The sequence below is a fragment of the Ursus maritimus genome, unplaced genomic scaffold, assembly GCF_017311325.1.
Source record: "Ursus maritimus isolate PB19 unplaced genomic scaffold, ASM1731132v1 scaffold_25, whole genome shotgun sequence".
NCBI lineage: Eukaryota > Metazoa > Chordata > Mammalia > Carnivora > Ursidae > Ursus > Ursus maritimus.
Window position 1 is genome coordinate 41,738,285 of NW_024425008.1, and position 24,238 is coordinate 41,762,522.

General features: G+C 45.4%; 1 protein-coding gene across 2 annotated transcripts in view; it reads left to right on the forward strand.

Annotated features, from left to right (window-relative positions):
• The first annotated feature begins 22,253 nt into the window (after positions 1–22,253).
• Positions 22,254–24,238, forward strand: part of SAMD4A (sterile alpha motif domain containing 4A) — a 205,152-nt gene continuing 203,167 nt past the window's right edge. For both annotated transcript variants that reach the window (XM_040641851.1, XM_040641852.1), the window contains exon 1: positions 22,254–22,449. In XM_040641851.1, coding sequence (XP_040497785.1) covers positions 22,254–22,449 — 196 coding nt within the window. The remainder of the gene's footprint in view (positions 22,450–24,238) is intronic.

Below are 24,238 nucleotides of genomic sequence, written 5' to 3' on the forward strand. Positions count from 1 at the left end.
TCTGGGAAACTCACCCTGTGGAGTAAATTGGGGGAATCCTCAAGGATCTCTTTGTCCGTCTCAGCCAGCGCTTCTCCTTCCAGATCCGTTTGTCCTGAAACTGTCTGAGACGTATGGTTGCTTTCTCATCTGTGATAGATTCCACCTGCAGTCTTTCTCCATTCCTTGTAACTGCTTTATTGTAGTAAAATACACATAACAGGAAATTTACCGTCTTAACTGTGTTTTAAGTGTACAGTTCAGTGACATTAAGTCCGTCCACATTGTTGTATGACCATCGTCAGTAACCATCTTTAGAATGTTTTTATCACCCCAAACTGAAACTAGACCCATTAAACACTGACTCCCCATTCTTCCTCTTTTCAGCCCCTGGTAACCACCATTCTACTTTCTGTCTCTATGAATTTGACTTCTCCAGGTATTTCAGATATCTGGAATCACACAATATTAGTCCTTTTGGGTCTGATTTGTCTCACTGGGTATAATGTCCTCAAGATGTATCTGTGCTATGGCAGCAGTCAGAATTTCCTTCATTTTTAAGGCTAGTATTCCAGGGTATGTGTAGACCACATTTTGTTTATCTATTTGCCCATCATTTTTTATAACTCTTAAAGATGATTTGCCCTTAGCTTCTCTTGCTGTGACTGAAGTAATTGATCTTCGTCCCTTTGGTGGTAATAATGAGGAATTCGGTAGGTAACCAAGTAAAAACAAGTACACTGACTCCTAGAGGCTTATGTCAGAATTTCCCAGTAGCAGTGAACAAGTGACATTTTGTGAGAACATCTACAAAAGCATTTTGTTTGCATGGGTTATTAGAGAAAATATTTGGTTGATATAAATTAGTTGCTACTTTCCAAAAATCCCACCTAGGGCTACATTAAGCAGACTTGACCGGTGATTGGCCACCTCCTTTTTCCCAACTCAGTGCCTAGCAGGGCTCTTCATGTCCAAACCAGTTCCAGAGGAGGAACCTAAAAACTCAAGGACTCAACACAAGTCATTGAACTATCTCCCATGGGGCTGTTGAATTTGTAAGCCTTCCCATTTTTGTGGCGTGAAGAGCCTTGCCTTGGGCATTTGAAGCATCAGCGTAGATAGTCTAGGATTAGGAAGGGTAGGAGGAGATGATTTCAGCCTCTTGTTCTGCCTCAGGCCCTATCTCTGGATAATTCCCTAACTCCATTTCCTGGATTTTGAACATGCCTCTCTATATTATATTCCTCCTGAATCTTCATCCTTGTCATCATGACCTCTAGTTCCTGGGTCCTTGAGTTTATTCTGATAATTCATTAACTTGCTCCTGCTCAACTATTTCAAATGTGTTTGTTTTCCTTTTCAAGTTTTTATTTAAATTCTGGTTAATTAACATATAGTATAATATTGATTTCAGGAGTAGAATTTAGTGATTCATTACTTACATATAACACCCAGTGCTCATCCTAACAAGTGCCCTTCTTAATGCCCATCACCCATCTAGCCCATCCCCCTCCCCACTCCCTCCATCAACCCTCAGTTCTCTATCGTTTCGAGTGTCTTATGGTTTGCTTCCTTCTATCTCTCATTTTTCCCTTCCCATATGCTCATCTGTTTTGTTTCTTAAACTCCACATATGAGTGAAATCATATGGTATTTGTCTTTCTCTAACTGACTTATTTCGCTTAGCATATTACACTCTAGCTCATCCATGTCGTTGCAAATGGCCAGATTTCATTCTTTTTGATGGCTGAGTAATATTCCATTGTGTGTATATGCCACATTAGTCGATGGGCATTTGGGCTCTTTCCATAGTTTGGCTAAAGTTAATAATGCTGCTATAAACATCGGGGTGCATGTACCCCTTTGAATCTGTATTTTTTTATCCTTTGGTTAAACAAATGTGTTTTTATCTTAGTTTGCTTTCTTGATCTCTCTGCTCTACCTGCCCCATCAACCCACAAACTTGGCTGGACTCAACTGTGTTTCTTTACTGCCATTACCACAGAAGGTCAAGTGAACTAACCAATTAATGAAATCTACCACAGAGCCACGTTGTTTAGTTGTGTCTAGGCCTTCACTGCTGCTCAACAATCCTTTCAATTTTTTTCCCCTTTTGGAAAATAGTTTCCCTATTCAAAGTGTGCCATTCAATAGTTTTAGTATAGTGACTAGTTTTAGTATAGAGTTTTAGTATAGTATAGAGTGACTGAACTCTCAATAGCTACTGCAAAGCGTCTCCACTATTCTCATGTTCTGTATCCCACCAGTTCTGTATCTCTTCTAGCAAAGAATCTTCAAGAGGTAGTATGGTATGGAGGTTAAGGTGATAGAGCCTGAAGTCCTATATCTTGGGTATTTATCCCAGCTCTGCCACTTGGCCCTTGGACAAGTTACTTACCACTCTGCTTCAGTTTCCTCATCTATTGAAATGGTGATAATAGAACCTACCTATAGACTCTTGAGAGAATTAGCCCAGTTAATATGTGTAAAGTGCTTAGACCTGGGCAGAGCACAGAGGAAGCCCTGTAGGTGATACATACTACTGTTACTACTTTGTTTAGATGGTTAGAGCCAGTGGATTTTCTTTTCTCTCTTCCCTAAAAGAGGAGGTGTATTATATCTACTTTCGAGGCCAACACCCTACTTGTGTTCTTGATCTCATCTCTGCTTCCTGAACTCATTTGATTATTCGTTCAGTAATTAATTACTGAGGGCCAAAGACATTGCACATTGTTTGGGCATGAGAATACAGCAGTGAAAATAATAGGCAAGACCGTTACCTTTGTGGCACTTACATTCTAGTAGAGAGAAAGAGATAGAGAGAGGGAGAGAAATTAGTAAAAGATACAGCAGATCAGATGGAGGGAAGGGCTATGGAGAAAATCAAAGCTCGGTTAGGCGCATAGGGAATGTGAAGGTTGGAAGTGGGGGTATTTACTTCAAATAGGATGTCAAGGAAGCGCCCACCAGTTTTAGTGGAGGCCTGAAGGAGGCCAGGAAGTGAGCCATGTGAACTTCTAGGCAAAGAGGCCTTAACAACTACAAGGCTGAGATGGAGCCAGTTGGAAAAAGAGCATGTTTGGAGGAAAAGAGGAATTTTGTTTTTGTGCCGTTTTAGATACTAGTTGGAAACCAAGTAAGAATGTCAAATAAACAGGTGAATATAGTACTCTACAGTTCAGGGGAGAGGTCCAGCTGAAAATATAAATTTGGGGGTCATCAGCATGGTATGTAAAGCCATGGATCTGTGTGAGGTGGCTGCAGGAGCACACCCAGGAACAGAAGTCCCCATACCGAGCACATACTCTAACATTCAGGGAAAGTAGGGAGGAACCAGTGGACTGAGAAGTAGACAGTGAGGTGGGAGGAAAGCCAGAAGAGTGTTATTTACAAACCATCCCAAAGCAGAGTGGTATAACACAAGCACCATTTTATTATGCTCACGGATTCAATGGTCAGGTATCGGGGCAGAATATAGTGGGCATGGGCCTACCTGGGAGTAATGTTGGGAAAACTCAAATGATTGGGAGTGTGACTCAAAGGTCAGAGGGCTGAAATCATCTGAAGTCTTCTTCGTTCACATATTTGGTGCCTGGGTCGTGATGACTTCAAAGCGGGGCTGATAGAGGACATGCGGCCTCCTCTTGTGGCTTGGGCTTTGTCACAGCTGGTGGTCTCAGGGTAGTCAGATTTCTGAAAAGGGGGCTCAGGATTCCAAGAGCAAGTGTTCCTAGTGAACAGGGCAAAAGCTGCATGGCCTTTTTTGTTTTGTCTTTTTTCTTTTTAAGAGCTTAATGGAGATATAATTTACACGCCTACAGTTTCCCTATTCAAAGTGGGCCATTCAATAGTTTTAGTATAGTGACTAGTTTTAGTATAGGGTTTTAGTATAGTATAGAGTTTTCTGACCACCACTACAATTTCAGAACATTTTAATCACCCCCCAAAAGAAACCTTGCGCGCATTAGCAGTCACCCCCGATCCCTGCCATCTTGTTCCAACTCCAGGCAACTGCTGATCTCCTTCCTGTCTCTATAGATTTGTCTGTTCTGAATGGTTCATGGAACGGAATCACATGTAGAATCTCAAATGGCATTATACAATACGTGACTTGTTGTGATTGGCCACAAAACACCATTTCACATAATGTTTTTAAGGTTTATCCAAATTAAAGCATGAGTCAGCATTTTTTATTGCCCAATAATATTTCATTACATAGATATACAACATTATGTTTATCCATTTATTAATTGATAGACATTTGGATTTTTCTACTTTTTTGCTCTCATGAGTAATGCTGCTGTGAACAGTGGTTACAAGTTTTGTGTGGACATATGTTTTAATTCTTCTTGGGTATATAGCAACAAGTGGAAGTGCTGGGTCATATTATCCTATTTTGAACATTTTAAGGAACTTCCCAAATGTTTTTCAAAGTAGCTGCACCATTTTACATTCTTACCAGCAATGCAGAGAGGTTCCAATCTCTCCACATCCTCACCAACATTCATTATCTTTTTGATTATTGCCATCCTTGTGGGTAGAAGTGGTATAATTGTGGGGTTTTAAAAATAATTAATTGTGGTTAAAAAATATATAATATAAAATTTATCATCCCAACCATTTTTAAATGTACAGTTTAGTAGTGTTAAGTATATTCACATTCTTGAGCAAGGAATCTCCAGAACTTTTTTATTTTGCAAAACTGAAGCTCTATAGTCATTAAACTCTACCAGCCTCACTCCAGCCCCTGGCAACCACCATTCACAGTATAATTGTGGTTTTGATTTGCATGTTTCCTAATGGTTTTGATTTGCATTTTCCTAAATTAAACATCTTTTCATGTGTTTATTAGTCATTTGTATACCTATTCAGATCTTTTGCCCATTGGGTTGACTTTTTATTATTGGCCTCTAAGAGCTTATATTCTAGATAGAAGTCTTTTATCAGAAATATGATTTGCAAATATTTTCCCATTCTTTGGGTTGTCTTTTCACTTTCTTGGTGGTGTCCTTTAAAGCACAGAAGTTTTTAACTTTGATGAAGTCCAACTTATCTATTTGTTCTCTTGTTACTTGTGCTTTTGGTGTCATATCTAAGAAGACTTGGCCTAAGTCAAGATCATAAAGATTTACTCCTATAGTTTCTTCCAAGGGTTTTATCATGTAGGTCTATGAATAATTTTGAGTTAAATTTTATATATGGTTTGAGGAAAGGGGTTCAACTACATTCTTTTCCATGTAGAAATCCTCAAAACATATTAGGAAACTAAATTCAACAACACATAAAGCAATCATCCACCATGATCAAAGAAATTTATTCAAGGGATGTAAGGATGTTTCAACATGCAAATCAATGATTGTGATACACCACATTAACAAAATGAGGGATAAAAATCATAAGATCATCTTAATAGACGCAGAAAAAGCACTTGACAAAATGTTGAATATAAGTGACAAGAGTGGGTATCATTGGATAAACTGAGGCAAGATCAGGAAGGGCTTGATAAGAGTTAAGCTTTATCATGAAATAAAGAGGAGTCATTGAAGGGTTTTAATCAGAAGTAACTTGATTTGTTTTATTAAAAAAAAACAACAGTAATGGGAAAACGTTGGAGAGTTAAAGCAAGGAGGTGACCTTGTCTGAGTTGCTCTTTACAAAAATAAAAAAGCTAGCTGGCTGAATGTGGAGAATGAACTGATATGTTTTGGGAAGGAAGAGGTCAAGACAGAAGGCCCAGGGACTGATAGGAGACCAGTCATCTGGTGGTGGTGGTGGTAAGTCTGGCACTTGGGTGGAAGAATTGAAAAGTGCAATGGCTCAAATGAAAAAGAGCTTGGGTGTTGGAGGAACAGAGAGAAGGCTTGTGTGACTGGAATTGAATAAATGAGGAGGATCCATGTGGATGGGGTTGAAAAGAGGACAGGCCTTATTAGCCATGGCAGGAGCTGGGACTCTCTTCTATGCAGTGGGAAGTTATTAGAGTCAAATAGGAAGGTGACTTTGTTTGAATTGCGCTTTTAAAAGACTACAGGGGAACACATCTGGGGAAGGGGCTGTGCAAAACTGAGAGTTCCATTTTAGACATTTTAAGTTTAAGATGTGACCTTATGCCTACCTTGTTTGTTTTATGTAATTGGTTGAATCTCTAGCATTTAATCTCTTCTGTGTTTATCATAGCTACGTCCTACAGAAATTCTGCAAATCTGTACCAGGTATAGTCAGGTGAGAAGGAGGACGAGGGAGAGCTGCCCTATAGTTTCTGTGATCTAAGCACTTTGTGTTTGTGCCAGTGATGAAGCTATTGCCGCTCGGCTCCAGACCCGCCCTTCTATTCTCTGCTTGGTGACGCTGGGTAAGACTCTGTAGACCACATTTATGCTTCCCCGGTGGGCTGCCTATAAAGCTTTGCAAATCAGAGCAACAGAGGGAGACTGGCGGATAAGAGGAAGAAAAGACTTGGTCTTTCCTGTCTCTGTCCTGTGGGCTCCCTGTTCTGGGGAGCGTTACCTCAGTCTACGTGGCAGGAGCAGCAGCCGAACCCCCACTGCCCATGGCTGTTCTTCCCACATTTGCCAAACCTGCTTCCTCACCTCCCCGCTCAGGACACCAGCCCCAGCCCAGCAGCACCCGTCCTCGGTGGTCTGAGAGGTTCAGCTCTGGGAGGCCCCTCCTCCAAACTTCTCAGTTTTTATAATTCCGACTTCTTTACGTTGTTTCTCCAGCCCTGGGGATGGTAGCTGCTTTCTACAGTTGTTACCTCTGAAACCCCTTCATGTTTGCCTTTCGACTTTTCAGTTAACAACTCTTTATATTAATAATCTCTGATAAAATGATTGTTGTGTTTTTTTTGTCTCCTGGCTATACTCTAATTGATACAATTAGATATTATCTCCCATAATCCTGGCTCAATTTACGAAGGTAGACAGAAAACTGAGACCAACAGGCTAAATAGCCCATATTACACAGCTACTTGATGGTAGAGTGGGGATTTGAATCCAGTTTTGCTGTATTTTATTTTGCCTGAAGCTTGTACTCTTAGTCACTAGTCGCCTTCCTACATCGTCTGAGAAACACATGGTCTCTCATCACTGAACTGTAGATACAATTTAAAAATTCTTTCATCATTTTTATTGCTTTTCGCGAGCCTATTATCAGAGCCAAGCATTTCCTAACAGATATTCCAGGCAACACTACACTACAAGACTACACTATGAAGAATGGGTTCCGGGCTCAAGTAAATTTAGGGCCTGCCCTAGACTCTACTCTCCAGAAGAGGCATAATGAACATGAGCTTAATAAAGGCTTTGAAAAATCTTGCAATAAAATTTAAATATGTAACCAGGCCGTTTCTCATAACTTTTCTGACTGGGAACATTCTGAGGATGTGGAAAATGTGGGATTAATCAATATTTAATCTAACATATCCTGTGCAACAGTAGTTGTTGGTGCCAGCAAGGGTGGGATCTTCTCATCATACAGAGGTTGCTGCAAAGAGTACCGGGGGAAAATACAACAAATTACAAATATCACAAAGCTGACTAATACCACAAGTATCACAAAATCTATAAGCAAACATAATATTAAATACGTTTTAAAAAGAATATTGGGGAAGGGGAGTCTGATCTTTGATTAGTTTGTAGAAATATGACCGGAGGGGCGCCTGGGTGGCTCAGTCGGTTAAGTGTCCGGCTCCTGATTTCAGCTCAGGTCATGATCTCAGGGTCGTGAGAGAAGCCCTGCATCAGCCTCCACGCTCAGGGCGAGTCTGCTCGAGATTCTCTCTCTCCCTCTCCCTCTGACCCTCCCCTCCCCTCACTCTCTCTCTCTCTAAAAAAGAAATATGGGGCGCCTGGGTGGCTTAGTCATTAAGCATCTGCCTTTGGCTCAGGTCATGATCCCAGGGTCCTGGGATGGAGCCCCGTGTTGGGCTCCCTGCTCAGTGGGAAGGCTGCTTCTCCCTCTCCCTCTGCCCCTGCTTGTGTTCCCTCTCTCACTGTCTCTTTCTGTCAAATAAATAAAATCTTTAAAAAAATAAAAAAAGAAAGAAAGAAAGAAAGAAAGAAAGAAAGAAAGAAAGAAAGAAAGAAAGAAAATATGACCCTAGATTTGTACATTTAAAAATTTCAACTATTCAAATCTGTGGACACATTTCAATGGCACTTTTAGTTGAAAAGATATGACAATTCTTATATTAAACCAAGATTAGAATAAAGATTTGATGAGAACAAGTGATTTTTACTCTCTTCTGCCAATCTGGGACACATTGTCCCTCCAGAAGGTCTGAGGTCCCACTTTCGTAATTCTGACCTATATAAATCCTGTAAATAGGAGTAGTTTTGCAATGCTTACATTTAACCTTCTGACTGTATTTATTCAAAAATTTATCTATGACACCCTGTGAGATGTTTTACTGTAAAAAAACTATAATTAATACTTCACACATTTGTTTATTTTTAAAAAGTGTGAATCCATCTGCGTTTGTATTTGAAACCGTGTTTCATTTGCTAGTATTTATATTTTATTTAAATAACCGTACCAGTTAATTGGTTCGAATTATATGGTTTAGAAGTCAGTAAAAAATGTAGTGTTCCTGACTGTTTCTAAAAACTAGAGTTCACCGCCTCTGTCTAACCCCATCTTAGAGAAAGCTGTTTCAAAAGATTTCTTCATAGAATATTCTTCAGTCTTAAGAAGGAATGAAATTCTGATACGTACCACAACGTGGATGAGTTTTGAGAGCGCTGTGCTGAGTGAGAGAAGACAGACATAAAAGGAATCATTGTGTGATTCCACTGCTATGAGGTCCCTAGAATAGACAAATAAATCACAGAGACAGAGACTCGATACTGGTTAGCAAGGGCTGAGGGAATGGGGAGTGGGAGTCGTTTTTTTGATGGGTACAGAGTTTCAGTTTGGGATGGTGAAGAGTTCTGGAAATAGTGGTGATTTGCTGTACAGTGTGAATGTGCTTAAGGCTGCTGAGTGTTACACTTAAGAATCATTTAAGTAAAAAAAAAATCATTTAATAAAAGGTAAATTTAATGTTTTATTTATATATTTTACCACAATTTTTTAAAAAAAGCCATTTTCTTCCTGGATTCAACATACTTGTCCAGTTCACATTCCAGGTGGACTCTTGAACAATAACTAATCATAATTGCTCGTCGGAGCCTTTGGATAGTGGCGTTCTATTTACTAAAATGGGGTTTAAGAAGTCTTTTTTTCTTTTCCGGGAAGAATTCTTTAAATGCAGGAACTGAAGAAAATTTGAAAACTATCCTGAGAGAATCAAGAACTTTAATGAAAAGCAAAAGCCTATTCCCCGAGTCCCCCTGCCTTACGGGAGGCTCGCGTGGCCAGGTTGACCCGGGGCCAGCCGGCGGCTCGGGTTTTGGCCTGGATTGGGCCGTGATCCCACGTGGAAGTGTACTCAGGATGTGGGAGGTTGGTGCAGGCGATCGCCACTCTGCCCTGGGCTCGCAAAAGGCCGGCTTTCTATCCGAATGTGTGCCCCTGCCAGCACCGCGGTGTCTCTGAGCTGAACTCGAGCGCAGTCTCCTAAGCCACGGCTTGCCTTTCACTGTTGCTATCTTAGCAAACCTGACTCCTGATTTAGCCTTCCCACATTCCATCTGTCACCAGTTCTGCGGTTCCTTCCTCCACATCTCTCTCTTCACCCCTCCGATCCTGACTCAAGCCTGGGCAATCCTGTCCTAGGCCTCATCCCATGGATTTTGAGAGAGCATGTCTTTGAGGAGCGAATCAAGCATGTGTCTGTGTGACGCAGACCCAAGATGTAAAGTGGCCAAACAAACACACTCTAACTTGGGCATAGAAAGAAGGAAAATTCATATTTACCAAGTACTTCCTAAGTGCCAAGTAATGTGCCAGATATGTTCAGGCCTCCTAATGAGCTTATGAGAGACAGCATTGCAATTGTGTGTAAATAATGTATTTCTTAAGTAAACTCTATGCCCAATGTGGGGCTTGACCTCGCCACCCCGAGATCAAGAGTCACGTGCTCCACTCACTGGACCAGGTAGGTGCCCCTAAGTAGTATATATTTTTTAAGACTTTTAATTTATTTATTTGGCACAGAGAGAGAGGGAACACAAGCAGGGGAAATGGGAGAGGAAGAAGCAGGCTCCCAGCGGAGGAGGGAGCCTGATGCGGGGCTCGATCCCAAGATCCTGAGATCACACCCTGAGCGAAAGGCAGACGCTTAATGACTGAGCCACCCAGGCGCTCCCCTAAGAAGTATTTTTAATGCAGAAGTTACTTTACCAGAGCTGTGTCTGCTTTTCAGGAAGCACACTAGACCCCAGCGGCAAAGACAGAGCTCTATCTGATGCAGATGCCGACTTGGTTCACGGTAAATCAGTCTTCAAACTTCCTCAGTCCCAGCATTTCTGTTCACTCACCCAAGTCTAATCTTTTCATGGCCAATTCCCTCTCTGCACCTCCATCGGAACAGCCTACTGTCCCCAGCATGCACGTCAGTGGTTCTGTACCTTTCCTGAGGACAGAGGACAGACAACCACCTGTGTTCGTTTCCTTCCACCAGGAAATGGTTCCCCCACCTGCCAGCGACGTTTCTAGCTCAGCTAAATCCCATTCCTCCCAGACAACTGCCTGATCAACTGCTCTTTGGAAGGTGGAATTTGCACTAGCGCTCATTTTACACGTCTGATATTACACACTGATAACCCTAGGAGACCTTCATTCAGGTCCTTTAAAATGTACAACTTTCAAAAAATCTACACTTCTGTTCTCTTTTCCCTTGAACCTATAAAATGCTTCTTGCTAGATAAGAACAGCGTTTGCACAGATATTTTTGTATCCTAAGGGCAAGGGGGTGTGGGGGTCAGGCCATTGCCATTACTGAGTGTCAGGCCCTGGGAGGCACCACACGTGTTCTTTACTCACATCTTACAACAGCCCTGAGGGATGCGTAGTATTTCCTCCATTTTATAGCGGGTGAAATAAGATTGTCACCTACCCCTGGTTGCACATCTGGTCAGGTCACATTTGGAATCCCTTGTCTGATTCCCAGGGTCACTTTAAGCCTGTGGATAGGATGTCTGTTCAGGAAGGTCCTCCAAGAAGCAGATGCCAGGACAAGATTAGAGGTATAAGCCATTTATTAGGGGAAATGCCCACAAAGATTCCATGAGGAGGGAGCAGGACTGGGCAGGGAGAGCCTTCAGACTAGGACACTGAAAGCAGAGAGGGAAGAAGGAGTGGGGAGGAAGGGCTTCAGATCACAGCACAGTTCTGAGAAAGTCCCTACTAAGTGGATGGGGTGTCCCTGAGCAAAGAGGCGGCAGCTGGAGTCGGCCACACCATCCTGTGGCAGACCCTTGGGGGAGAGCTGACCGGTGTGTGTCCATGGCTGCCATGGTGCAAGTTACAGAGACACGAACCAAGGACTTAAAGAAAGCACATTATAATCATCCATGCCAATGGCCACCCCAGGTCATCGAAACAGCCACTTAGAGGGAGTGCTGTGACCTCTGACTTGCAGACTTCTGAATTTCATGGGCCAGAAAAACCAGGAGACCAACTAAAGTTACCCCCCAATTTTTAAAAATTTCTCCAAATAAGACATTAATAGCCAAATACTCCTTACTACCACCACCATTTATTTATTTATATGTTTTTAAAGAATTTATTTGTCAGAGGAAGAGAACACAAGCAGCAGGAGCAGCAGGCAGAGGGAGAAGCAGGCTCCCTGCTGAGCGGGGAGCCCAATGTAGGATTTGATCCCAGGACCCTGGTATCATGACCTGAGCTAAAGGTAGATGTTTAACAACTGAGCCACCCAGGCGTCCTCTGCCACCGTCATTTAATATAAGATACTTTAATACCCCCCAAAACTAAGAAGAGCATAATCTCTAAGTGAAGCCCTTTGAGTCGAATACATTTAGCACAGTGAAAAAACGTTGTTCTTGCTACGCTTGTTTCGCCGCAGTTTAGGTAAAAACACGCTCATGGACTGGGTCTCAAAACCCAGTCCGGGGTAGTTAAGTAGGGGACGGGGCCCTCAGGCAGCTTCTAACCCTGAGACTGATTCATCCCACTCACAAATATTTACCACGCACTTCGGTGTGGTAGGTCCCGGAAAGACAGCGAGGGTCCGGGGCCGGCCCCTGCGCTGTGGAGCTTCGTACCTGGCGAGTGGAGAGAGAGAAGGAAGCAGCCAACACAGGAATACGCACTCCAGCCTCGCCTGTGGTCCCTGCCCCCCGAAGGAAAGGGCCGCCACTCAGAGAGTGCGGCCTAAAAAGGCCTCTGTAAGAAGGTGACATTTGAGCGAAGGGAGGAGTCCGCCTTTTGAAGTGCCGGATGAGGAGCCAGAAAGACGTAATTCTCCAGGAATAGTAAGTGCAAAGTCCTCCAGAAGAGAGTGAGCTTGGGCCATTTGAGGAACTGAACGTAGGCTTGGGGGGGAGGGGGCTGCAGCATGAAATGAGGTAAAGTGGGGCAGCCGCGGGATCAGGCAGGGCGTATTTCCAGCGTGGTGTCTGGCTGAGAGTCCTCTCTAGGGCTCTAACAACTTTATTTCAGTGACAGATATTCCTCTTTGTCTAAATACGCTAGAAGTTCATGGGAAAGTAGAGTGTGAAATTGCTTGAAGAATGATGTCCGGGTATTTCCCCAGAAACATTCAAAGGGATATACTTACCTTACAAATTCATCAGGGCTTTCCTGTTTGCAGGCTAAAAAAAAAAAAAAAAAAGAAAAAAAGAAAAGGAAAGAATTGTTCCATCTTTCAGGGGTTGACATGTATTTACCACATTTGTGAGATTTTTGCACACATCTAGCATGGCTGGGTATTTACAGTGAGAACTCTGACTTCCAAGGGCGCCCAAAATCTGCACACTCCCACCAGCACATTTTCATCTGTAGGTACTCCGTGTGGGAAACACGCTCTAGTCAGATTCTTGGGACTGGAATGTGGGGACTAGGGTGCTTAGAGACATACCTGAATGACCAAGAAGAGAAAGGTGCTATCTTTCATCTGGAGAGAGCTTGCGTGGGCCCTTTCCTCTTATGCTTCTGTGGCTGACCTCAGGGCTTCAAGAGGCCATTCTTTCCCAGAGGGTTATGCATACCTGTGTGCTGATATCCCCCCAACTTGCCCGATCTCAAGAATCACCAGAGGCTCTTGATAAAAATATGGACTTCCAAGCCCACCCCAGAAGATTCTGTTTAGGAGGTTTTGGTGAAGGCTGCAAATATGAGTGGCTTCTCCCAGCAGCCCAGGTGATTCTTACCAAGTGTGTTTAGGAAACTCTACCTTGAGGGGCGCCTGGGTGGCGCAGTCGTTAAGCGTCTGCCTTCGGCTCAGGGCGTGGTCCTGGTGTTCTGGGATCGAGCCCCGCATCAGGCTCCTCCGCTATGAGCCTGCTTCTTCCTCTCCCACTCCCCCTGCTTGTGTTCCTTCGCTCGCTGGCTGTCTCTATCTCTGTCGAATAAATAAATAAAATCTTAAAAAAAAAAAAAAGGAAACTCTACCTTGAGGCTCTTCAGAACTTTCTAGCTCAGTGTTCACCAAACCAATCCAGTCACAAGATAACCTAGAGCATTTTCTGAATATTCAGCTTCTCAAGCCCCAGCCCAAATGAATCAGGATTGTCAGGCAAGGGGCCTGGGAATCTGTTACATTACTGAACAGTCCAGATTCATTTTGTGATAACAGAAGCTTAGTGAGCACTCTGAGGCTCACATAGAAACTTTAAGATGTAAGATTCTGATTCGTGACAGCTATAGAGGAACTCAGAGATCTGCATTTTAAAATAAGCTCCCAGGTGATTCTGACGCCCAAGGTTCCTGGACCCCCCACTTTGAGAAATACTACAGTCCATTTAAACTTATTACAACTCGTGCCTTCGTTCTTAACACAAAAGCCTTGACAGCATTTACTATGAACTTGCACATCTCCTGGCCTATGCTGCTCATAAATCCCACCTCTGTGTTTTAAAACCTTTCAACTTAATTTTGTTTTTCAGTGTTTTATTAAGAAAAATTTCAAACATGGGGTGCCTGGGTGGCTCAGTTGGTTAAGGGTTGGACTCTTGGTTTCGGCTCAGGTTATGATCTCAGGGTTGTGGTATCAAGCCCCACGTCTGACTCCATCCTAAGTGGGGAGTCTGCTTGAGGTTCTCTCTGTCTCTCTGCCTCTGCCTCTCCCCCACTAAGATAAATAAATAAATATTTTTTTAAAAAAGAGAAGAAAAATTTCAAACATATGGAAAACTTGGAAGGATAGTTCACATTACACTCACTACCTGGTTCAACATTTGTCACATTCATTTTATCCATGTATCTTTTTGCTGACCCTTCCTTCCTTCCTTCCTTCCTTCCTTCCTTCCTTCCTTCCTTCCTTCCTTCCTTTCTTTCTCTTTCTTTCTTTCTTTCTTTCTTTCTTTCTTTCTTTCTTTCTTTCTTTCTTTCTTTCATTTTCTTTTCCATTCTTTTCTTTTCTTTTCTTTTCTTTTCTTTTCTTTTCTTTTCTTTTCTTTTCAAGAAGGCTCCATGCCCATCTTGGAGCCCAAAACGGGGCTTAAACTCACAATCCTGAGATCAAGACCTGAGCCGAGATCCTTAACCCACTGGGTCACCTGGACACCCCTTGCTGAACAATTTCAAAGTAATCTGCAGACATCTTGTCCCCTTGACCCCCTCACCCAAACACCTCAGCATGACTATCCGTAGAAAACAGCAAAAAAGTATTATTTTTCGTAACCACAATATCATAGTCACATCTAACAAAACTATTAATAATTGCCTTAATATCAGGTAATTCCAAGCCTATGCTCAAAATCGCCCCAATTGTCCCCCAAATGTAATATGCCTTATAGCTATTTTTTTCAAACCTGGAGGCAATCAAGGATAACGCACTGCATATGGTTGTTATGTGCCTTTTGTCTCTTTTAATCTAGAACAGTCCTTCCACCATTTTTTCCAGACCGGTTGTCTTGGAGAATGTCCTTCTTTCTGGATTTGTCTGATTGTTCCCTCATGGGGTTCTACCAAACATACTAGCAAGCAAACAGTCTCATACGAATATATGTATATTTGTATTTATAGCATATTTACAGAGACAAAGATTTGTCTGCTCTCTCCCACCCACACAACCTCTTTCCCCTCTCAAACAATCATATTTAATAATAACATTATTGAACTCTTACAATATGCCTGCACTGTTTTAGAGAAATTTAAATGTATTAACTTATTTACTCATAACAATAATGAGGTAGATTTGTCACCAATGAAACTAAGCACAGAGTGGGAAGTGACTAGTAAAAGGTCAAAGGGCTAGGAAGTGGTAGGGCTGTGTTCCAAGACCCAAGACTCTTGCTCTAGAGGTCGGTCTTTTAACCACAAAAACAGAATTATAGCAGAGACATTATTCTACAATTTTAAAAAAGCTTATTTCTAGGCCAATACATGAAATTTGATTTATCATTTTTATCCCCAACAATTTATTATAAACATGACCATACAAAAAAAAATTGTAAGAATTGAATGTTAAACACCTATACTCAAGATTCTACAATTAACATTTTGTCATATTTATCACATCTTACTTTACCTATGTATCCCTCTATTTGTCCATCAAGCTATCATATTTCTAAGGCATTTTTTCAGACTATAACTCATTTTAAAAAATAGCTGTAAAAGATTTATAGTATGGAGGTTTGCTAATTTATTCACACATTCCTCCACAGATAAGCAGTGTTTTGCTTCATAAACAGTGCTAAAATTGACATTCTTGTACATTTTTGTATACCTTGTAGTAATGATGCTTTAGCTTCGGTAGAATAGATTTCTAAAAAATGCGATCATCAGGTTAAAGGATATGCCTAATTTAGTAGATACTGTTGGATCTCTTTCCACAAGTATAATGCCACTAGTAAAGTCTGGGAAGGCCTGCATTTCTTCTCCTTGTTTAATCTTCTTACTGCTAGAAGAAACGTGGACTGCAAGTATAGAAACATGGAGTTCTCAGGACACTTCCCTGGTACAAACATCTATACATCCTGGCCCCCACCAGATGCTAACAGTGTTTAAAAATTTTGCCCATCTCTGTTGAAACTATTCATCCAATGAGCACCAACTCAAAAGATGCATAGTGTCTTTCTGAATTTTCTGGCAAAATTTCTGCCTCCATTGGTCTCGTTCAACACTGTGTGAGGTCTTCCTCTAGACCCACTGCGCATTGTACGGTCCAGGGAAGTGTGTGCGCATGCGTAGTTTGTGTTCTTTAGCGGTTGAAGAGACCATCCCTTCCTTCTACCTTTCTATCCTCTATTTGCCCAGCACAGTGATTTATACTCAATAAATACTTCTTGTTGAATGAACTAGTGAATGAAATTCAGGAGTAAAGTCCAGAGCAGCAGATAGTGGCCAAATGCTGGAGTCTTTGTATTTCAGGCCAAAGAGCCTGGAATGTATTCAATGTTGATTCAGAAACCACAGGAAGTGTCTGAACTGGGGCCTGGAAAGACTAGAGTTGAGGCTGGGAGATTTAGTAATGAGGCTGGGACAAGACCCCGGGAGGAAGCAAACAGACTCCCAAACAATTATTGGGAGTTGAAGACCTAATTTTTGCAGTGTGATTTTTTTTTAGGATACTTTCTAAATTTAATTTTAGTCAGTGGTCCCGAGCTTATGCAGTGTTTTGTTTTGTTTCAACTTTTGTACATATGGTAGAAAAATTAGAATAATAGAGAAACAAGATAATAATCCTCAGTAATTCTACCATCCAGGGAAAATCACGAGTAGTTACCTTTTCAGTGGAAATCTTTTCAACACCTTTTCCTATGCATATATGCAATAAAATATATTTTAATACATAATGGATATATGAATTTTATTTCTTTTATTATTTTTTATTATTTTATTATTAATTACTACTTATTTTATTATTATATTTCCTTATACATTAAATATACTATACTTATATATTAGAGTACTCAATATATATCTATTAAATGACTGAATGATAACTATTCATTGTCTTTTGCCTTTATGTGGAGATTTTAATACTTTAGCTAATTCATACAGCAAATAGTTAAAGATGACTTGTTCTAATGTCTCTATAACTAATGCACTTTTTTTTCTTGTTTTATCTTACTACTACTAGAAAAAATGTGAATTTAAAATATATAGACATGGCCTCCTGGAGATATCTTATTTTTTTATATCTTATTTTTTTCAAAGATTTTATTTATTTATTTGACAGAGCGAGAAAGAGAGGGAGAGCACAAGCAGGGGGAGCTGCAGAGGGAGAGGGAGAAGCAGGCTCCCCGCTGAGCAGGATCTGGACCTGAGCTGAAGGCAGACACATAACCAACTGAGTCACCAGGGCACCTCAATACCTAGACATTTTCTTAAGCAGTGATTTATAAACATAGCACTGATTTATCTGGACTTAGTCATCTTTGAAACATTTGAACTTGAGTTATTTGATCAAAAGTATTATTTACTGAGCAAACACCAATTTCTTCCTTTCCCAGATTGTAGGAAGGAGAAAAGCAAAAGAATGTTTAAAGAATGTTAATTTACAGGAGAATCATTTTCAGACTTTACTAGTGGCATTATACTTGTGGAAGGAGATCCAACAGTATCTACTAAATTAGGCATATCCTTTAACCTGTGTACTCACTGCCTAATCCTGTGCCTGGAACAAAGTAGGTAAACAATAGGTATTTTTTCAAATGAATAAATAGAAAAATAGTGAACACAGATATATTAATAATCGCTTTTATCCCATATTCTCATTCCTTTTCCAAGCAGTGTGGATTTTTTAGGACTTGTTAGCCACTTTTTTTCAAAAAGATTTTATTTATTTATTTATTTGTCAGAGAAACAGAGAGAGAGAGAGAGCACAAACAGAGGGAGTGGCAGGCAGAGGGAGAAGCAGGCTCTCTGCTGAGCAAGGAGCCCCACACAGGGCTCGATTCCAGGACCCTGGAATCATGACCTGAGCCGAAGGCAGACCTTTAACTAACTGAGCCACCCAGGCACCCCAAGCCACTTCTTAATTATCCATAAAAACTGGGTACAGATTCATATGGAAAAATTTCACGTTTAATACAAAAACATATTTAGGGGATAGTATTTCCTTCCTTCAGAGTCTTGAATTCACTCCTCAGAATAAGCAGCATCACTTGGCTTTATCTATACTCCCTTTCTCATCAGAGAAAAGGCCCAGAGGCAAGGGAAATCACGAATATGGTAAACCCACAAAAACAAGGGGGGACTGGTAACTCATTCATGCTTATCTTTGTATTTCTCAAAAATAGCTTAAAAATTAGCTAAATCATGATTGTTTCCTAGGTGAAAGGCTGCTGTAAGGACTACATTTTTCCATTAGGTGGCAGTGTTTTCTTTCTTCAGCATAAGTAGACTTCTTGAAAATTTGCCTCAAGGTTTGTTCGTTTTGTTTTTGTTTTTTAGTTTTACGATTCTTTCAGTAATCTTCAGGTGACAATAAATAAGTTAATGAAAATGATGTTTCTTTCACTTTCTTTAAAAAAAGAAAATCACCCCTGGCGATTTCAAAATCATCAGATGCAGATCTTGTACTTTGGCTTCCATTGATAGCAAAGTCTACACCCGGGTGGACCACTCTAACCCTCCTGCCCATTTCCTGATCGAAGTTATTACAAGGACTAGCTAATTGAGAGTGATATCTTGGAGCAAATGATGACAAGATTTTCTGCCTCTCTAATAACAAAACAAAAGTAAAACACTGACTTTAGAATTCTCGATTTTAGGGAAAATATTCATTAAATTATGCAGATGCCTTTCTTGGCTGGTTAATAATGAACCTAAAAAATTATTCACGTACCCTATTTTAATGATAACACCTAAAGTTTTGCAGCTCCACAAGACCTTTCAATACCCCCAACAGATAGTTAGGTGCTGTCACATGTCTGACAAAAATAAACGGTGCAGGAACTAGGTTTGAAGAAGGCTGGCAGGATTGAAATTCCAGCGACATATGCTGGAGTTGGAAAACGGAAATGTTAATTAGCGGAATAATATCTCAAATACTTTATCTACAAAAATACTGTGTTAGCGAGAGTAGGGAAGGCTGGATCTCAAGCGCGCATTTCACTGATTTCTCAGAAGTACTCTTTTATAAACAAAGCTTCAAGTTACTGGAGAAAATGTTCAAGGGTTGTGTTTCACTGAAAACACGGAGATCGCCGGACTTGGCCATCAAGTCCACCCGTGAATATTCACCTGATAACAGAAGGTACCCTGATTTTTAGGTTTCAGGGGATTTTTAACCAATCCTCTACTTCTGAGACCAGCCGGCAGCACTTTGTGCAGCACACCCGGGGCCTCTCCACTCCCCGCCGCACCCCCCTATTCTCTCCCGCGCCCGTGGACCTCTGACCCAAGCCCGGCCTCGGCCTCGGCCTCGCGGACTGTCCAGGTCCAGGTAAACCGGCCAGCCAGGGGACTCTGACGCGCTGACAGGTGGCCTCGCTCGCCTTCCTGCAGCCCAGGGCGGCGCTGTTCTCCGCTCCCGGCCCGCGGCCACAGCCCGCGCGCCAGGCATAGCTCCCCGGCTGGCCCCAGAAGTCGGGCGGCTTCCCCAGGGGAGAGCGAGGCCCGAGAGGGGCGCCGGGTTGCCCGCGAGGCCGCCAACGAGAGCAAAGGGCAGCCAAGGCCGGAGCCAGGTGAGGGGTGATCAGGCAGGGCACTTCTCGCGCCCCTCGGACAAGGGCCAGAAGGAGCCCGGCACCCACGCACGTCCAGCACCGTGTGTCGCCCCTCGGTTTCCTCCGCCCTGTGCTCGGCGACCCCCCGGAACCCGCCCACTCCCCCCGCGCCAGTGACCCCAGGTCTCCACCGTCCGCGGGCCAAGCCGATTTGCTACCCCCGGGCCCCAGTAGGACCCAGGGGTCACCCAAGTCGGCGAACCACATTCCCAAGGACGAGCAGCCGGTGGCAGCACCGCCCCCTCTCTAGCGCCCTTCGGGTCTTCTACTGCCTGCGCTCCCGCGGCTCTAGGGCCCCGACCTCTCCAGAACTCGCTGGCGGCCAGGGGAGGAATTCACTCGGACCCCTCCCCTTCCCCAAACTTCTTCCCTCTGCGGGGCCGTTCTTCTAACCCGACCCCTCCGCGCCATCCGGCTCCTCCCTCTCCGCTCCCCTCCCCTTTTCTGGTCCCCACTTAGGAATCCGGCCCCCCCACCCCCGTCGCCGGCCGGGTCCGGGGATCCTCCCCCCGACTCCCCCCGCGTGCCGCCGCCGCCGCCCGGGTTCCTCTCCCCCCTCTCGGGCGCTCCCTGCCAAGCCCATGATGTAATGGTGTATGTTAATCAGTAGCATGTGGGGAGCTCCGGCTCCGGCGGCTCAGTCCTCCGCGAGCCGACACCTGAGGCAGCAGCAGCGGCGGCGGCGGCGGCCCGGACCCGCAGCGCCGCACTCTCTCAGCGCCGCCCGCCCCGACGGCATGGCCCGCGGCCCGCGCTCCGGGCGCCCGCAACCTCGCTGAGAGCCGCCGCGGCCCCCGACCCACGCGTGGGGCCCCGAGCCGTCGGGATGAGCCGCGCCGAGGTGAGCGCCCCCACCCTTCCGACCCCGGGAGGGGATCCGCCGGTCACTGGGTCCCCTTCGCGAGAGACTTCCCCCTCTGCCCGAGAACTTCTGGGAGGCGGGAAGCGGGATGCCGGCAGCTAGCGGCCCCTCAAGGGCTGAGCCACTGGGCTCTTCTGTCTGCCGCTGGCGGCCACCCGGACAGGGATAGGAGTGGGGGAGCCCCCGAAGCTGAACTTTCTTCTTTGCGGTCGTTGGGGGGCGTGTGCGGGCGGCGTGGAGCCGCAGTCTCGGCGGAGCCGCCCTGCCTGCTGGGGGAAGCAGCGTTTCGGACTCGGGCTGTCTCCGCGCTTGGCGCGCGCCCGGGGCTGTGCAGTCTTCGGCCTGGGAAGCGCGGGCGAGGCGCTGGGCCGGCCGGACCCGCCCGTAGGCGGTGGCAGCCAGGGCAGAATGCCTAAAGCACACACGCTCGTACACACAAACGCACACGCACGCACACATCTGATCGCTCTGGGCAAAGCAGGCCCTCGGAGACCTCCCGGGTGGGCTGGCGCGGCGCGGCGCGGGGGAGCCGGGGCTCCGGGTGAGCCTCCGCCCGCTGGGCGCGGAGCTTTGGGTGGGGAGTTTATTTTTGTCTCGAGCTGCTGCCGCGGCTGCTCACGGCCTAAATCCAGAGGGGCGCCTGGCGGTGGAGATGCTGGCTGTTGCTGTAGATGGAGCTGCAGCCGCTCGGCTGCTTCTCCGGGAGGAGGAGGAAGAGAGGAGGAGGAGGTGGTAGAGGAGGTGGAGAAGGAGGAGGAGGAGGTAGAGAAGGAGGAGGAGGAGGAGGTAGGGGAGGAGGAGGAGGTAGAGGAGGAGGAGGAGGAGGAAGGAACTCGGGCTGCTGCTGCCTCCGCCTCTGTTTTGCATTAGCCCCCACCCCCACCCCCGCGCCCCTTCGCAGCCGCATTGCAAGTTTTCCGCGCGAGGATCTGTTGCTGGTGCTGGCGTTTGCAGGCTCAGCCCTCGAGGCCACCCCGGGTGGGGTGTGTGGGGAGCACCAGCCGTTCGCAGCGGCAGCAACAGGAAGCCGTGGGGTCTCCTCCCGCACCTGGGAGGGAGGCTTCTGGCCATTCCCAGAACGTGAATAGCTCCTCTCGCGCATCCGGGTGCGGAGGGGGCTGCCGGAATTTGGGGGACCAAACCCTCCGTGGGGCGCCCCCCCGCCCCCTCTGATGCACTCGTTTCCCGGGCGCGCTCTCTCGCTGGCCGAGGTCTCACTGCAGCCTTTCTCTCCTTCCAGTGGTGATCGCCGCTCGGGAATGAGGGTGTGAAGGGTCCGAGCTGCCGCCCAGCGGGGAAGAGACCCCGGGACGCCGGAAATCACCATCCCGAAGCTGCGAGAACGGGGGGAAAAGAGAGCATTCTTTCAGTTTGTGTGCCTTGTGGGGAATTTTTTTTTAATCGTTATTTTTTTAAAAAAGAAACATTTCCGTGCTACTGTCTGTCATCATCTCTGGGGACATCAGCCAGAACCACCGGAACGTAACTGAAACCAGACGAGAGAGGCAGGAGCCGAGGCAGTACCTGCAGCGTCCGGGCACCAGAGCCACCTTGGAACGGGAACGCGTCTCCGGCGGCCGCGGGGCTGCGGTTCCGCCAAACTTTGGGGCGGGCGGGGCGGGTGGGGCGCCTAGGGGGCTTCGTAGACCGAGGGCCGCCCCCTAACCATGATGTTTCGCGACCAGGTCGGGGTGCTGGCGGGCTGGTTTAAGGGCTGGAACGAGTGCGAGCAGACTGTTGCGCTGCTGTCGCTGCTTAAGCGCGTGAGCCAGACCCAGGCCCGCTTCCTCCAGCTCTGCCTGGAGCACTCGCTGGCCGACTGCGCCGAGCTGCACGTCCTCGAAGGCGAGGCCAACAGCCCCGGTAAGTGCGCGGCCACGGCTGTCCCGCCTGTTACCCCCCCTTCCTCCTTCCCCCACCCCCTCCTGCTTCCCAGCCTCCGGCCAGGGCCCCGCCCCCGGCCGCCTCCCAGCGGGTACACCGAGGGCCGGAGCCCGGGGCCCTTGGCATCTCACCCCCCGCACCCCCCCCGTCCCTGCCGCCCACTTACCTCCGCTGGCCGCTTTGGTTTTTTGCCCACTGTCAACTCCTTCAGCCCATTCCGTGTGGTAGCCACGGTAGCATGAATGATTGATTTTTCTCTCATGCAGTTTCCTGGGAAATAAGTAAGTCAGATCACGTAGAGTCTGGATTTTCTGGGCTTTTTTTTTTTCCCCTTCTTCTTTTGGGCAACGTGGCTCTCTGGATTTCAGCAACACATGAGGAAGCCGGACTGCCCTTCAGAAAACCAAGCTTTGATTAGGCTGTATGAGGAATACATGGAAATTCAATTTTATTATTCATTTTCCCCCATGGATATTCCAGTTTCAGAGCTCTGTCTTCAGACTAAGATGCAGGTGACGCTACAGACTATTACGATGATATTTGCAGTTGTATTCTGTGGACTTATCAATCAGGACCTTAATGTATTGATATGGAGCTTGTAGAAAGGCTCTTATAAAGGGTCTCGGTGGAGAGCAGGCATGAATCAGGGTCCCTAATGCTTTTTGTTGAAAAACTTTACTGAATATAACAGAATTGTTTCATATTCCTCTGATAGTATTTACAGACATCTCAACTAGTATAGAAAGTGAATGTACAGGGAAGGTTCAGCAGTTTTCTGTTTGCTAGCTTGGGTGGTGACAGACTGAAATTATATCCTGGGGTGGGGAGGTGGGGGTGAGGATGGGGGATGGGGGAAAGGTCTGTTGGTTGTAATTTTGGATGGGGGAAATTCTTTCGTTCATGCTGCAGCAGGAGGGCGAACACGGCCCCCAGTGTTTACTGCAGAGAAAAGAATGCAGGGTCTTCTTCCAGCTGTTCCATGTTAAAGCCGCCAGCCTGCGAGACTCCGCAGAGGTCTGGGCTGCCATTTGATGACAAGGTCCAGTCCAGGGCAGCAGGGCCTGAGAGACACTAAAGTGAGTGAGTGTGCCGTCAGGGCAGCAAGAAGAGAGCTGGCCTCCTCCTTACTCCTCCTCCCTGGTATGGTGCTCATGAGGCTGAAAACCCTTGGATGGGAGGTTTCCATATATAGAATCATAGGCTGGAAATGAGCCGGGAAATCCTCACAGCCCTTCTCCTGACCAGACAGGACTGTACCCGGAGGTCCCTGTGCTGCCAGGTGTGGAAGGCCACACCGAGAGAGATGACACAGGCCCCACTGGGACTCAGCCTGAGCCCGAGCAGCCCACCCCGTTACTCACAGGGGTGGCGGTGGCGGGGTCCCTTCTGTTCAGTTCCACATTTATAAAGAGCTGAAGGGCCAGCCTCCTTCGTTAGGGTGTGGAAGCATAACTAGGAAAACCGGTGATCTACTCTCTTGACTTCTGTCCTTGATAGGACAGGGTAGCCTGGTTCAGCTGCTTGATTTTGTTTTCTCAAACCTGTTTGACAAACCAGGTTATGTAAATTTTCATGTGGTGTAGAATGCAGAGGATTTCAGTATACTAATTGATGTTGAATGCTTGCCTTCACTGCTTGTAGGGAATATTACAAATAATGATCATTATTCTTTCGGTGACTCAAATGTTAGAGCGACATTTTTGCCCTTTGACTTAAAGGAGACTTTTCCCCCACGTAGCAGCAGTTCAATAAGTGAAAGCATTCGTGT